At 35.3% G+C, this 15,267-nt stretch overlaps 3 protein-coding genes across 5 annotated transcripts; 2 read left to right on the top strand and 1 right to left on the bottom strand.

Moving 5' to 3' along the window:
- Nucleotides 1-495: 495 nt before the first annotated feature.
- LOC118037623 (cytoplasmic 60S subunit biogenesis factor REI1 homolog 1) lies at nt 496-3,167 on the bottom strand. Its single transcript, XM_035043664.2, has 5 exons — nt 2,906-3,167; nt 1,693-2,268; nt 1,423-1,592; nt 1,010-1,228; nt 496-840 (listed from the first exon to the last, which is right to left on the bottom strand). The coding sequence occupies exons 1-5, from the start codon at nt 3,008-3,010 to the stop codon at nt 684-686; spliced, it is 1,227 nt and encodes a 408-aa protein (XP_034899555.1). The 5' UTR covers nt 3,011-3,167; the 3' UTR covers nt 496-683.
- A 1,162-nt stretch (nt 3,168-4,329) lies between these two features.
- LOC118037625 (protein KAKU4) lies at nt 4,330-10,182 on the top strand. 3 transcript variants are annotated; one of them, XM_035043671.2, is made up of 13 exons: nt 4,330-4,769; nt 4,866-4,921; nt 5,095-5,210; nt 6,162-6,277; nt 6,399-6,496; nt 6,927-7,109; nt 7,841-8,105; nt 8,264-8,343; nt 8,599-8,635; nt 8,727-8,802; nt 8,900-9,003; nt 9,382-9,478; nt 9,563-10,182. In XM_035043671.2, exons 1-13 carry the CDS (start codon nt 4,466-4,468, stop codon nt 9,918-9,920), a joined length of 1,890 nt encoding a protein of 629 aa, XP_034899562.1. In that variant the 5' UTR covers nt 4,330-4,465; the 3' UTR covers nt 9,921-10,182. The 3 variants fall into 3 exon arrangements, with proteins under 3 accessions (XP_034899562.1, XP_034899561.1, XP_034899560.1); XM_035043670.2 differs by having other exon boundaries at nt 4,331-4,769; nt 6,369-6,496; nt 8,900-8,985; XM_035043669.2 differs by having other exon boundaries at nt 4,331-4,769; nt 6,369-6,496.
- A 712-nt stretch (nt 10,183-10,894) lies between these two features.
- Nucleotides 10,895-15,066, top strand: LOC118037626 (COP9 signalosome complex subunit 5a). Its single transcript, XM_035043672.2, has 6 exons — nt 10,895-11,357; nt 12,741-13,022; nt 13,102-13,249; nt 13,467-13,546; nt 14,562-14,639; nt 14,737-15,066. Exons 1-6 carry the CDS (start codon nt 10,938-10,940, stop codon nt 14,824-14,826), a joined length of 1,098 nt encoding a protein of 365 aa, XP_034899563.1. The 5' UTR covers nt 10,895-10,937; the 3' UTR covers nt 14,827-15,066.
- Nucleotides 15,067-15,267: the final 201 nt, after the last annotated feature.

Genomic DNA, 15,267 nt, shown 5'->3' with positions numbered 1-15,267 from the left:
TGATTCCTGAAAAAGACCGCACAGATTCTACCTTCAGTATATTCTGTGGTAAAAGATGCTGTCCAGACCCCAGTGGCAGCATTTGCCGACGTCAATATTTCCAAAATCTGCTCACGTCAGTATGCAAATTTTCATTTTAAAGCAGACGCTGAAAAATACATGAGGTGACATGTCCACTCAAGATCAATTTAGCTAGAGCTCGTCACATGGAAAAAGGGGTAGGTTTTGTATCTGAGCTGATATCCTCCAGGTGATGGTTCAATAACCTTGGATTGTAAGCCCTAAAATGATGCTCAATTCCACCCTCGCACTGGACATTTGGAAACCTTGACCTGAAGAACAGGACTGTGCTGTTGCACCTCGAACCTACTTCTAAGTTCAGCAATTCAGCAGTTGTCAAGTGATCATGGAAGGCACCCTTTATCTATCTTCCACTCCCAAAACAATTATTAACCAGAGATAACTGGTAGGCTCTGTATCTTGGCCAGAAAAAAAGAAATTGAAGAAGTACTGCAATTATGAAATATTAATTTCCCAATCCGGCCAAACGAGAAAGATGCAAACAAACGAGACTGAACTTAAGTACTATATCAATGTGGCAAACACTAAAACAAGTAGTTGGAAATTCGTAAGCAGCTCACAACAGTAGCTAGAATTATAAGAAGACGATGACATGCCCTGGGCTAATATGGGACGTTCTTGGGCAGGTTCCAAATAACGTTATTCTTCATGTTAATTTTGGTCCGCATGGCCTCTGCTGATCGACTCACTTGCTTCATCACTTTCATCCTCACCATTTGCTCTCTTGACTGGACAGTTGTCAACCCCATGCTCCGGTATCTGAAAATTGGAACAAAGTTAAGACGCCATACCACTGCTTCTGTCAATTTATTTGATTCCTAATATTACTTGGGTACAGGGGAAGAGAGCGTGACTTCATTTAATTTCAGACTGTTTCCTCTTCAATATCACGATCATATTTTCTGAAAAACAGAGATTGAAAGCATACCTGGACGCAAGTGCAGCAGCAATGGCTATATGATTTGCATGCGATGGTCGTGGCTTCTGGCGATAATAGCGCAAGTATTCTCGGGAACCTAGTGTTTTGGATGATACTTTACTACCAGATTTTGTGGTTATAATTAGCTCTGAACCACCACTACCAAGTTCAGCAGTGTTGGCCATGTCACCTGATGCAACAAGTTGTCTACCATCCTCAGCCACATAGCTGCAACCAGGAAACAAAATGGATACACAATATGGAAATAAAATTAAAGATGGAAGATTAAAAGAAATGACTAAAAGCCAAGTATTGAACAAGATAACTCTGCTTCTGATTATAGTATCATTACCAGAAAGTATGATAAAAGAAATGGGTTTTATATGAAATTAACTGCAGTCAATACTGAGCATTTTACAAACCTGCTGCTATAATCATAGAAGTCTTCTAACTCAGCTTCCTCATCCTCATCACCATCACCGTAATGTACTTTGCAGTGACTTTTTGCTTCCATATGCTTCCTAACTGCTTCCAAGCTGTTGAAAGGTTGACGCTTGTCATTGCAGTACAAACACATGAAGTCCCTCTTCACCTGGAGAGGAGAAAATAGCATAAAAGTAAATATGACTTCTAGAATAAAATAAAATAAGAATATGCTGCGCAAATAAAGAACATAGCAGGTAATACAGTACCTTGAGACCAAGATAAGTAAGAAGACCCTGTGGATCCTTCAAATACTCAACATCAGGAATAAAGAACCCATGCTGCTTATGCATGTGAACCATGCAGCTTTCTATGTTATCATGCTCTTGATCACACACGAAGCAACAAGATGGATCCAACAACACATCATCTTCATCATCCTCAACAATATCATCGAGGGAGGCCATCTCATTTACATTCAAACCAGTCAAAGACTTTGTGGTCTCAGCAACCAACTCTTCATCCGAATCAACTTCTTCCCACTCATCCTCACTCTCTTCACTTTCTCTAGCTTCTGCCTCCCTTTGCACAACACGCTTATTCACCTCCCGCCGAGGAAGCGGTTTAATCACAGTATTCTCCTCTTCCTGGTTTGTTCCTTGAGAAGCTCGCAGTATATGGCTCCTTGATTTAAGGTGCTGATCATGAGCTTTGGAACTTCGATATCCCTTGTTACATAGAACACAGCTATAAAGCATAGGGGTTTCATTCTTCTCTTTCTCTTTAGCAATTGCAGACTGTCTAGCCACAAACAGCGCTTCAGTCACTCCGGGAACACCAGCAACCTAGATTTTAACAGAACCCCAGAGAATGATCAAAAGTTGAGAACTTTTCATGATTTTTTTCAAGGAAAACTATATCATCAGTCCTCTTATTGATATCACCAATCGCCGAGAAACCCTAAGCAAAATCTGTTATTTTAATCTCTGACTACACGATTATGTTGACTCTTCCGATAAAGCAATTCATGAATTACACACTTCATTTCGATGCTATATTACTAAAAACAGTGGCTGTCATGTAATGGTATTTACAAACACAATGGCTTTTGCTATACTTCCAAGTTATTTCTTATAATCAACACTTAGCTTAATCTCCATCAAACCACAAAATCACACCACTATGTTAGCTTAACGTCATTACAGCTATCAACTAATAAAACAAGATCAAATCGTTCACTCAACAACGATCAATTAAAATTCTAAACACTGGAAAAAAAAAAAAACGAGAGCAGAACAATTATTATCACTCGACCTCAAAATTTTCCACCATTATAAGCATGTCCCTTTCAAAAAAACCACAAAAACCCAGGTATGCAATAATCTCAAAATAAACTCTAAACCAACAAAACCCCGTATAAAGAACATTAACAAAAACACAAATAAGTAAAGAAAACACTAAAAGAACAATAAAAAAGCCCACCTTTCGTTTAAGATTGTAACGGTGCCATTCAGACTTGTAGTGGAGTTTTTGTTCAGCATCATCATCGAATTCTTTATTACAAGCGTTACAAGTTAATCCTGGCATTTTATTCTCTCTTTTTTCGGCTTTCTCTGTTCGATTTCTCGTTTTTTATAAGAGAAAGAGAGGCGAAAATATACGACCGCTGGTTGTCGGCGAGAAGGTGAGATTGTTTTACAAGACACGAGTCGTTTGTTGCGCAAACCCCTACGATCGATCGATTAGCTTTAGTTGAAACCTTGGAGAGTTGTTGATTTTTATTTAAGTTGGTGGCCCAACCTGTTTATTGCCCATGGGCTTTAGGCCTATTTAATTTTATTTTTTTGATGAAATTTAAAATAATATTTTTTTATTTAAAAATTTATTAAATAATATTTTTTATTTTTTAAAATTTATTTTAATATTAACCCAACATGTTAAAATAAAATAAAAAATTTAATTTTTTAAATATTTTAAAAATAACTCTTCATGAAAAATATCTTTAGGTATAATACCTATCACATTAGATTAATATGTCATCCACTTTCAATGACTCATAATTTTTTTTTTATTATTAATATGAGTGTTCGAACCAACTTGTATGTATCTTCATTAATTCTACGGGTCCTGAAGTTAATGATTATATAAATTTTCAGTGACTCTAAAATTTATGAGATTCGAACTAGTGACCTTTATAAAACAAACCTAGAGTCTGACTAACTGAATTACATCCTTCAACATTATGCCTCATCAATTTTGAAATTGCATCAAGTTGTATTAATGAAAAAATTATAATTAAAAAAAATATTTTAAAAACTTTTTATTTTTTTATTAAAATAATCTAGGTTAATTCATCATCTTCATGATCTCAGATTAAATTTGCCTTCAAATCAATTTTTATAATTATAAAAATACCCAATAATATAAAAAAATTATAGGCTATATAAAGTTTATTATGAACTATTAATATAAATTTTATATGAATAATTGTGATATCACAAGCCAGACTAATTTAATAATTTCTTTTAATATTTGATATACAAGAAATAACTTATTTTTATTTGATAAAGAAACACAATTTGTTCATCTTCTAAGTTCTAATTAATTAGTTTCACTGTATTCATGTTTTAATTTAAAAATAATAATTAAACTATAAAATTTAATCTTGATAGTTTGTTTAGAAATATAGTTGTAATTACTCTTTAAATATTTTTTATTTAGAAATATATTAAAATAATATTTTTTTTATTTTTAAAAATTATTTTTAATACAAATGTATAAAAATAATTTAATAAAAAATAAATTTTTTAAAAAAATACAAAAACAAATAACATCAAGTCTTAAAATAGATTAATTCAAGTTGGGTTTAATAATTATAATTTTAACCCATCAAACTCTTACATTTGTAAAGCACCCCACCACTAACAACATTCCTCTTCTCTCTCTTCTCTCTTTAACGAGATCCATCCACCCCTGGATAACCGCTCTTTCTCTCTCTCTCTCTCTACCTGAAAATTTTCCAATTTCAAAAACTGAGTCGCGATGTCCGCCATTTCCCGGCCTCCGAATCGACTCACTGAGTTCAAATCAGGTGGCAAAATCGTTCGACCCAGGCGAACCACTACCCGTCCCACTCCATACGACCGGCCTACTCCTCGCCTTTCCCCTATTTCCACTCCTCAAAACCCTAATTGGCTTTCTCGTTTCATTTTATCTCCTTCTCGTATACTTGCTACCGGTGCCGGAAAAGTCTTCTCCACCGTCTTCGGCTCTGAATCCTCCGCTTCCTCCTCCTCCTCCTCCGATGTCGACGAAGAAGAAGAAGGCGATTCCGGTTCTACTTCCGGTATTGCAAATTTGATTTGGTTATTATTGTTTAATCAAATTAGTTTAGAAATGTTAATTTTCAAATTATGAAAATTCTGCTTGTGGCTTTCTGTAGAGGGTGAAATGGAAGATGTCAATGACGGCAATGGTTCTTCTCAAAGTGATGAAAAGGTAGTTTTTTTGTGTCCCTTTTAATTTGAATGAGGGATTTTAGATATATTGCAGATGTATCATTTGATTTTTGAGTGTTTTGTGATTTAAATTAAGCTTTTTTTTTTTTGGCATTTAAGAGCGTGAGATTTGTGGTGATTGATTTTTTTTTTTTTTGTGCGTGTGGAAATTAGGAGAATCAGACAACTGAAATTGTTAATTACTCGAAGAAAGATCTCCCTGCCGTGGAGTGGAAGACTGCGACATTGCGTGTAATTGCACAGCTTCTAATGCAGGAAACGTTCTCGAGGTAATTGGGAATCACTTACATTGTTTCTTTAGAAACATTTCGCATGCACATTTACATTGTTTTTTCTTGAGTCCATGTCATTAGGACCCGGAACTAGGATTTTAGGTATGAGGGTTACAGTGTAAAACATACTAGGGTGCATTTGAAAATAAAATAAATGAATGATAGTTGTAGAACAATATGTATTATTAATTTTTTTTTTTTTTTTGGGGGGGTATGTTTTCTGTGAAAAAAGCCTTAAATTCAAGGGTAGATTAAAAAAATAAAATTTTTTCATGACTAAAATAAAATTTGTCAAACTCTCGGGGGTGCCATTGTCTGCTCAGCTATGCTGTAGTTCCGCCGGTGCTTGTCATCAATGCATTGGAACCATCTGTTCTGGACTTCTATATATGACTGCTTTTGTTGCATTTGTGTTAATTCACCTTGATTATTGAACTATCAACTCCAAGCATTTAACTTAATTATTGAGATATAAGGTTCGAGTAATAGTTCAAGGGGTGTATGTTTTCTGTGAAATAAGCCTTAAATTCAAGGGTAGATTAAAAAAAAAAAAAATCATGACTAAAATAAAATTTGTCAAACTCTCGGGGGTGCCATTGTCTGCTCAGCTATGCTGTAGTTCCGCTGTTGCTTATCATCAATGCATTGGAACCATCTGTTCTGGACTTCTATAAATGACTGCTTTTGTTGCATTTGTGTTAATTCACCTTGATTCTTGAACTATCAACTCCAAGCATTTAACTTAATTATTGAGATATAAGGTTCAAGTAATAGTTCAAATTCAAAAGAATGCATTGGTAATAACTATCATGGTTTATTTAATTTGTGAAGCTTTGCTGAAAATTTTAAATTCTTTACTGCTAAGGTTGCTGGAGATTATTTTTTCCTTATATATTCAGCCTTGGTTTGATTACAAATTCTGAATTATTTTCTACTCACAATGACCAGGGAAGAATGCGACAGACTAACACATATTATTAAATCGAGAGTTGTAGATTCTCACATCACTGGAAGCACAAAAGATGGGAGGCTGAGTAAGACTCTGGACAAGACAGTTGGCAATGGTACTGTTATTTTGGATTTTTCACATTCAAAGTACTTAGAAATTCATATGCCTAGTGGTATATCTTGCTGATTGGCTTAGCCCTGTTTCAGATGTTGATGCACCTGATATCTGCAATACAGCTGTTATAGAGGCCAAAAAATGGTTTGAGGGAAAGAAATTGGGGTCCAATTCAAAGTCAGTGGAGTATGGAACCTGCATTTTGAACACTGCTCCACATGTTAGTCATCCTTTTATTTTTATTTAATCCTAGTATAAGGAATTTATGAAAACTACAATATTTGCTTCTTTAGATTATAGTGACGTGGCTTTGTATTTAATCATATTTTACAATGGGTCATGATGATTTTAGATTATTCCATGCAATGGCAGTTCCATTGTCCTTGTAATTCGTTTTCTGTGAATGTGTCCACTATTGCTCATTGAAATGTACAGGCTCTCATTATAATTTGACTTGCTATCCTCCTTTAACCAATTATTGTCATTGTCCATGCATTGATTTTTTTTATTAATCTTCTTTTTGTAGATTCTGTTTTCACTAGACCAAGGAACTAAATTGTGCAAGTACCTTAACACACCTGTGTTATTCAGCAACTGCTGTGAGCTAATTGGTGCACACCACCTTTTTGCTATTGATTTTTATTGAACAGGCTACTGAAGGCGAAACGGGTTCACCAGTGGATTTGGCCAAATCTTACATGCGAGAGCGTCCACCTTGGGCTTCTCCTTCCACTAACCACATCCAATTGCAATCACCGCCATCAATGGGAAAAGAGCTTTTTGTAGAAGCAACACCATTTTCAGTCAGTGGCAAGTCATTGTCCCAATCAAAGGTGCTGTTTGGAAGTCTCTTTTACTCTTCTCCATTTATTTGTATAGTTATAGACCCTTTTATTGCTTTTGCTGTAGTGAAAGGGTCTTGGAGTTTGATAGTAAAAAATGATCTTGTGAACTTCAAAAGGTGTTTTGCTACCACTTTGACTTAGAAATGCAATTTAGTGATCCTGTCCAGCTTTCATTAGACATTCATATTTTTTTCAGGATGATAAAACACACATCCATGAGTAGTCAAGTCAGGATCAGAAAAGGAATGAGAGTTTCTTGAGAGTCACTTGCTTATTTTTCTGGCTATAAAGTGAAATTGACCTTGACAAATGCTAGTTCTGTTTGAATTTGAACAGATTGATTACTTTTTTTGAATTCAATGGAAAGAAATTGAGCAAGGAACTCATAAGATGTATTATTAGAATTTAATTTTTGTATGTAGAAGCAAGGACAGATTAAGGGGAAAAAATGAAGGCCATTACTCACTTTTGACCCTATTGTGGTCACGATGGGGTACTGGAGGGGAGAATTTTGTGGTAGCCCTACTCTTGTGCACTTTTGATATAAGTGGCATCTCTCATAACTCTTCAACTCTCTTACCTTTAAATCATGTGATGGCCTCTGAGGGCACTGGGAAGAAACATGAAAATGATGTTCTTTATGCAATGTTTGCTTATTTTCTCAAGGTTATTGCTCTGCACAGCTTAATTTATTGTGATATGATGAAACTTGAATGCAGTTGAACAGGGATTTCCTGGTCACTGGTTCATGGAATATCCAGGAGGAACTACGTAAAGTGAGATCCAGGGCAACTGACGAGATGCTGAGGACTCGACCGTCTTCCAAAATGGATTGGTCTGCATTAGCTTCAGGTTATAAAGGAGGCCCTAGTGTATTGGGGGCTGGAGAATTTTGTGATGCTAAAAATAAACTTTCCAACTTCACACAATTAATAGATGTGCCTTTGAAGTGGGGAAGTGCAGAACATAATTCTGGCTTCACAGGTGTGTTTTTTTACCTGCCTGAGGGAAATTACGTGAATTGTAGCTGTGGTCACCAGTGCTATCACATGTGGATTATTTTTGAAATAAAACCTACTTGGTTAAAGTCTTTTTATCCAAGAGAGGGGGGGGAAATGAAATCTCATTTTCTGCATTTTCAGATACTCAGATGGCACAAGTTAGGTTGCAGAATGATGATTTTTCACCTAATGCAGCTACTTCTGTTCCCGAAAAAAGTCAGGTAACTTGGATGTGGGATTGGGAATTCAGTAAAAAGTTTTTCTTGCTCATTTGGTTCATCTATTAATATTACCGTGATTAGCTCATAGGAATCACAAAAATTGTTTTTACAATTCCCTATAGCTAAAGCAATTCGGTTATGGAATCCTTGCTTCTTATTCTTCTTTCCTTCCTTTTAATTTTTATTAGAAAATAAATTGAAACTTCTATTATTAGAACTAATCATGTCTGATGATTTACTAATATGTTCATGAAGGGTCTGGGATCAACACCGACCACTGAGGGAATGGCAGGTGCTTTTTCCATAACCACTGAGAGTTTTTTCTCTCTCTTTTATTCTCTGGTGATTACTCTTTCCTGACAAATGGAAACCAATTAATTTAGGATTGCGGGATGGCTCTGAAGGGATATCAAGCCATGAACAACAGCAGCTTCCAGAAGAAGTGATAGTAAAACAAAGGTTAGCTTCCCCTTTCCCTGATTTTCTAAAATCCTATGGGCTATGAAGAGGTCTATTGTCCTTTCTTATGATTTCCACATCTCTCTATATGTCATAGTGCTGATGCTGCCATCGCCAATAGCCCCAAAGACATTGAGGAGACTAGCCACCCTTTGAGCTCTAGAATGGAAAGAACTGTACAAGGCAAGAGTTTTAAATCTGGTAACATCATAGTAGAAACATTTTATGGACAATGTGCAGTTTATTACTTGACCATTTATGGAGGATTTTAGTTTATTTGTTCCTCGGTTGCCAGGCTAGAAGCTGCTTCTATTTAGATTTCTTACAGAGTGGTTAGGATATTAATATGAGAGATGTGCATCGATTTCATGGTGTCTAAATCCATGAATTAGAAGTTGGGAGTATACTTGGAGCTGAATAAATACGGAAACATGGTTTTACAGAATGCCCTGTTCTAAAGTTCTTTCTGTTAAACTATGGCCCTAACATTCTATTGTGTTATTTGTTTCTTGGGTGGACTGTTGTTTGTCAATAAGTAGTACCTTTGCTCAATCTGATCCTCTCTAGATGCAATCCCAGATTCAATGTTACTTGAAGTAAATTTTTCAGCATCCAAGGAAGTTGCTGGAAGAGACGATTCAGTTACTGTCAACGGCTTCCCTTCTTCAGCATCCAGGTGAAAATCGTGGCTGCAGTTGTATTTTTTTACTGCTAATTGCTTAACTGTACTTTTTGTTAACACCATTTTCTTCTCTTTAAGTTTGCCTGAGGCACAGGAAAGAGAACAAAAGTCTATGCTGTCTGGTGAAGAGCACAATCCAGTTGGTCCAGATCATGACAAGATGACAAGAACTGCTCCTGCTGAGGAAACCTGCAAGCTGCTGAGTGAGGCTTCCATGGAAGTGCCAAACGTAAATGAAAATGATAGTGTTGCTACAGACTCCCAAGACAGCTCTAGCATGCACCAAGAAGGATCGCTGCAGGCTCAGGCTCAGGCTCTGGCTCAGCCAAATCCAAAACGCAGCTTGGGATCCAGGACAACTGGTGTAAGTGAGAAGCAGCAAGGAAGAATAGTGAGCAGCAGATACAACAAGAGAGGCAGGGGACGGGGTAAATAATCCTAAATCATGTCCTTGTACTCTAGTGTAAAATTAACTGTAAACTAGACTAGAAAGGGAGGATAGTGCCACGACAGGGCTATATTAAAGTTTAGCGAGATTCATATAGCTCCAAGTTTAACATTAACTAAGCTGGTTTTTCCCCTTCAATCGGGTGTTTAGTAGCTGTTAAGTTTAGGTATTGATGTCAGTCCAGAGTGAGGAATTGTCTCTGTTTTTGCACAAGATTTGCAAGCTGTAGTGAAATTAATTTGTCTTGTCATCTTCTCTTTTTGGTATAATCTTTGGTTTCTGTTGAATTTATTGAACAGGCAGCTGTTTTCCCTCTAATGAAATTTAGTTCCTTTTCTTTTTAAAATGATTCTTTTCTGGACATTGAAGGTTATATACAGATCATAGAAATAGATTAAAAACATGCTATCGAGATTTCTTTTCAGGCAAAGGACGCAACCCTTTTTAGGCAAATTTTCACTTCTCAGAGATTTTACGAGGTATCTGCGTAGGTTAAAAAGTTTTATATAGGATCCGATGAAATTAATTTTGTCGAACTTAATTAATCTTGCTGAACTTTATTTATCCGGCTAAAAATCTAGTTTAATATTTTTTTAAAAATAATATTTCAACTATATAAAAATAATTATAATTATAAAATTTGATTTGGTAAAACTCATCTTATTTAAATATTCAACACAACCACAAAGTTAATAAAAGCTTCGTTTTTTTACGAAATTATCTTTTCCAAACTCTATAGAATTTAAAAAAAATACCTGACAAAATAAAACTTTACCTCGTACTTTGATCGGCTTATAGGAAGTTTTGGATAAGTTTCCTTCGGAGTAGAAATTTGAAATTGAAAAAAGGACTAAATTATAAATAAAAATAAGAATAAGGATTGATTAATAACTTTGGTTAAACTATAAGGACTACATTACAGTTCACTCTAAACTTTTCTTAACCCCCACACTCCCCGCTTCTACTACATAAACCCTCCCTCATCTCTATCGAAAACAAAACACCATGGATCCCTACCCTTCTTCTTCCATAGCCCAAAAGACCTGGGAACTCGAAAACAACATAATACCTATCGACACAGCAACCCCGACAACAACAGACACTTCTTCTTCTTCTTCATCGGACGCCATTTTTTACTACGATGAAGCAGCACAAGCGAAGTTCCAGAAAGAAAAACCGTGGTCTAATGATCCGAATTATTTTAGAAGAGTGAAGATATCTGCACTTGCGTTGTTGAAGATGGTTGTACATGCTCGATCAGGTGGGACTATTGAAGTTATGGGATTAATGCAAGGGAAAACTGATGGGGATTCTATAATTGTTATGGATGCCTTTGCTCTTCCTGTTGAAGGGACTGAGACGAGAGTTAATGCTCAAGCTGATGCTTATGAGTATATGGTTGATTATTCTCAGACTAATAAACAGGTTTGTTTTTTATGTGATTGCTTTTGGGGGGTTTAATTAGAAAGTTCATTGCTTTTTGGGGTTATTAGGGTTTTAGATTCCTTTGTTATCTCCTTTTCTTTCAAAAAGAGGAAAAACATTTTGGGTTTTTTGAGTAATTAGGGTTTTGGGGGTCTGTATTGCTGTGGTGGTTGTGTGTGTGGAGAATGGTTGCATTGTTGGGATTTTGTGATTTGTTAAAAGGAGTAGAACCCTAAATTTGCAATTTGAGTTAGAAAAGTAGGTGTTTTGAACCCTGATCCGGAGCTTAAATGAACCGAGGATTAGTCCCAAGATATAAACTTTCTTACTTTTTATATTATTTAGAGGTTTTTTGGGGTTTAGGGATTTGTTTTGTTGTGGTTTTTTACGAGTAGAGAACGCTTGCATTGGTGAAATTTTGTGATTTTAAGTAAAATATAGACCCTGGGTTTTCAAGTGTAGCGAATAGTTGCGTTGTTGCAATTATCTAATTTGTTACATTTTATGTTTTTGACTTTAGTTTGAAATTTTTTTGAAAAAATTAAAAAAAAAATTATTTTAAATTAATATTTTTTTGATATTTTTAAATTATTTTGATGTGATAATGTTAAAATTAATTTTTAAAAAATAAAAAAATATTATTTTATTATATTTCTAAATAAAAAAATAATTTAAAAAACAACTATAAATACACTCCAAAACACTCTTTAGAAACCTTGAATTTATAGTTGGACTTAGAAAAGAAAGTTTCTTAAACCCTGATTCAGAGCTTAATTGAACTAATAATTTGTTCCCAAAATATAGAACTTTCTACTTTTTATATGTTTGAAATAGCAAATTTCTAGCTTTGTGTCTCGTAAGTGTGTGGAACTCCTAATTTATACTTGCCAAGCAAACTAGCTGAAAGGAATTCCGTGAAGACTCCATTTAGAAATAGTTGGTAGCCCCAATCTGATTGTTAGACGCATTCTGTACACACACATTGTGGCTTTATGTATGAAACCTTAATGTCTGATAATTGCTGGTTTTATTTTAAGCGATGTTCAAGTAGTCCTAGGAGTTTGTCTTTTGCATCTTTTTGTTGCAAGGGAACACTAGACATGAATAGTTTTTCTGTTATGCTTGAATTACCTCTAATTTGATCTATGTTGTAACTTGACTAGTTCTTATTTTTTAAGAGTAGGATTTAAATCCTGAACAGTAGCACACAAGGTTCCACATTCTGTATTGACACATAAACTGACTCCTTAAAATATTTCTTAAAGAGTGGATGGAAGCATTATTTATAATTTGTAATTCGTAATTCATTTATTTCCATGTCTCCCTATTTATTAAGCCCCCCCCCCCTTTTTTTGACAAAAAGAAGAAGTGGTGTTTATGCAGGCTGGACGTTTGGAGAATGTTATTGGGTGGTATCATTCACATCCTGGCTATGGTTGCTGGCTTTCGGGTATTGATGTTTCAACTCAAATGCTTAACCAGCAATTTCAGGAGCCGTTTTTGGCAGTTGTTATTGATCCAACAAGAACTGTCTCAGCTGGGAAAGTAGAGATTGGGGCATTCAGGACATATCCAGAAGGATACAAACCTCCAGATGATCCTGTTTCTGAATATCAAACTATTCCTCTTAATAAGATCGAAGACTTTGGAGTCCATTGCAAACAGGTTATTATATTAACCTAGACTGCTTGCCCCCGAGGTTTCATAGTATTCCATTGTTGACTAATGCTACTTTGTTTTGCAGTATTATTCTCTGGACATCACATATTTCAAGTCTTCTCTTGATTGTCACCTCTTGGATCTTTTGTGGAACAAATACTGGGTGAATACGCTTTCATCTTCACCTCTCTTGGGTAATGGAGACTATGTTGCAGGACAAATTTCTGATTTAGGTAATTCTAAATTTTTGGTTTATTTTTCTTTTATGCGATTTTCTTCTAGTTTGGATTTACGGTTAAAATTAAGTGTAGCTGTAAATAGTTGAAAGACCAGGGTACTTAAGGTCTATGAGTAACAGTAGCTTATATATGAGATGAAAAGGCTAGGGTTTTTTTTTTTTTTTTTTTTTTCTGTCTATCAAGATGCAATAATCATCCATTTGTCATGCAGCTGAGAAGCTGGAGCATGCAGAGAATCAATTGGCACATTCTCGATTGGGACCATTAATGACTCCTCAAAGAAAGAAAGATGTGAGTATCGTTTCCATCAGTAGAGTTATATATCTATGTTAATTCAGAATTATAACTGTTAACTCTGCTGATCTAAGTTCTTTTGCACCAAAAATTAACGTCTCTGTCAACCACAGAATAGTTCCACTTTACTATTGTGCATTATATTTGTTACTTCATTGCTGTATGGCATGCAATACTAAAGAATAGTCTTTTTTCTGATGGGACATCTAAAGACTATTTCCCCATTATCTCTATAAGAGGAATAGGGCTTCCTCTGTGTATTCTGCTAAATGTTTGGTCTTTTGCATAGATATATGTGAAAAGTGACATAATGGGTGCCTAAAAATGTGCGATTGATGCATTCAACTGATAGGTTTGCTTTGGTTTTCCTGCACTGATGAAACTGATGCAAACATTGTTAACAAAAGGCATTCATCGATCTAAATGTGTTAACCATCGTAGCATCATGTAAATGTTTTGGACCTGCTTTAAACTATACCTTTGTGGGTATTACATGTTCTTTTGGTCACAAATTTTTTATTTTCCGTTTCTGTCCTGGGAAAATGTTTGGTCCTTAATATCAGGGCATTAGCCTGCATCAGTCATGGTGATATCCTATGGTGTGGAGAAGTGTCTCTGTAGCATGTCATGTACCTGAAAATTTTGCATGAAATTCCACACACAAGGAAACATTATGAAAATATATTTGGCCTGAGATGCTGTCCAACTCTTCCTCTTGTTGGAATTATTTGTTCGGGCAAAGGCAGTGTACAGATACTGATTTTATGTTGTATGGGCTAGAACTAGAAGATAATTCTTTTCTCAGATTTTGTCTTCAATTTTCATCTTAGGACCCTATTTTCTTAATAGGTGCTAGCTATGTCCCATGCATGCTTAAATTTTTTTTCTCCTTGTGCATTTCCTTTTGTTCTATTCAGTACTTTTGCACCCTACACATCTATTCTTTTTTTATATAATTTATGTTCTCTAGTTTCTTTGGTGGTAGTTTTATTTGGGAATTTCAAATTTGCAGGAAGAATCTCAACTTGCTAAAATTACTCGTGATAGTGCTAAGATAACTGTGGAGCAAGTTCATGGCCTAATGTCGCAGGTAACTGGCCAATCCAATTTTTAGATGCGTTCCTAAATTTGAAAAGTTTTATTATTTAGGAGAATTTCATTTTTCATTCTTGCCTTTTTATGACTAGGTTATCAAGGACATCTTGTTCAACTCCGTTCGTCAATCAAACAGATCTCAGACAGAGCCATCTGGCCCTGAGCCAATGGTTGAAACCTGATTGATGTTGATTTCCTCCTTGGTGCAGCAACTGATGGATGTTCCTTTTTTTCTGCAGAGCAGGTTACAATTGAAAATTGACGGTGAAATTGGAATTTTTTTCCTTTAACTTTAGAGGCCGATGTAAATCGTATTAGCTTCCTTCATTGTTTTATTCGGAATCTAAGCTTTTGTTTGTTTTGGCAATTTACATGTCTTCAACTCAGTGACAAGGTAATTTAAATATAGGAACCATTAACAATTCTTGATTCTCATGCAATTTATATACCAATTTTTTTTCCTGAAAACAAACCTTAGCCATTCCTTCCCTTCAAATCCAGATTTTTCAGAAATATATTTTTGAATGTTGGAAGTGTTGCAAGTTATCAAGTCTTTGAGCAGAAACAGGCAGTGAGGACTTTTTAACCTTTGACTTGATGAGAGCGTGGGTTGTATCTACCAT

The sequence above is a fragment of the Populus alba genome, chromosome 6, assembly GCF_005239225.2.
Source record: "Populus alba chromosome 6, ASM523922v2, whole genome shotgun sequence".
In the NCBI taxonomy this organism is placed as follows: domain Eukaryota; kingdom Viridiplantae; phylum Streptophyta; class Magnoliopsida; order Malpighiales; family Salicaceae; genus Populus; species Populus alba.
The sequence above is the reverse complement of the archived record's forward strand: the minus strand, read 5'-3'. Positions and strand labels throughout refer to the sequence as shown.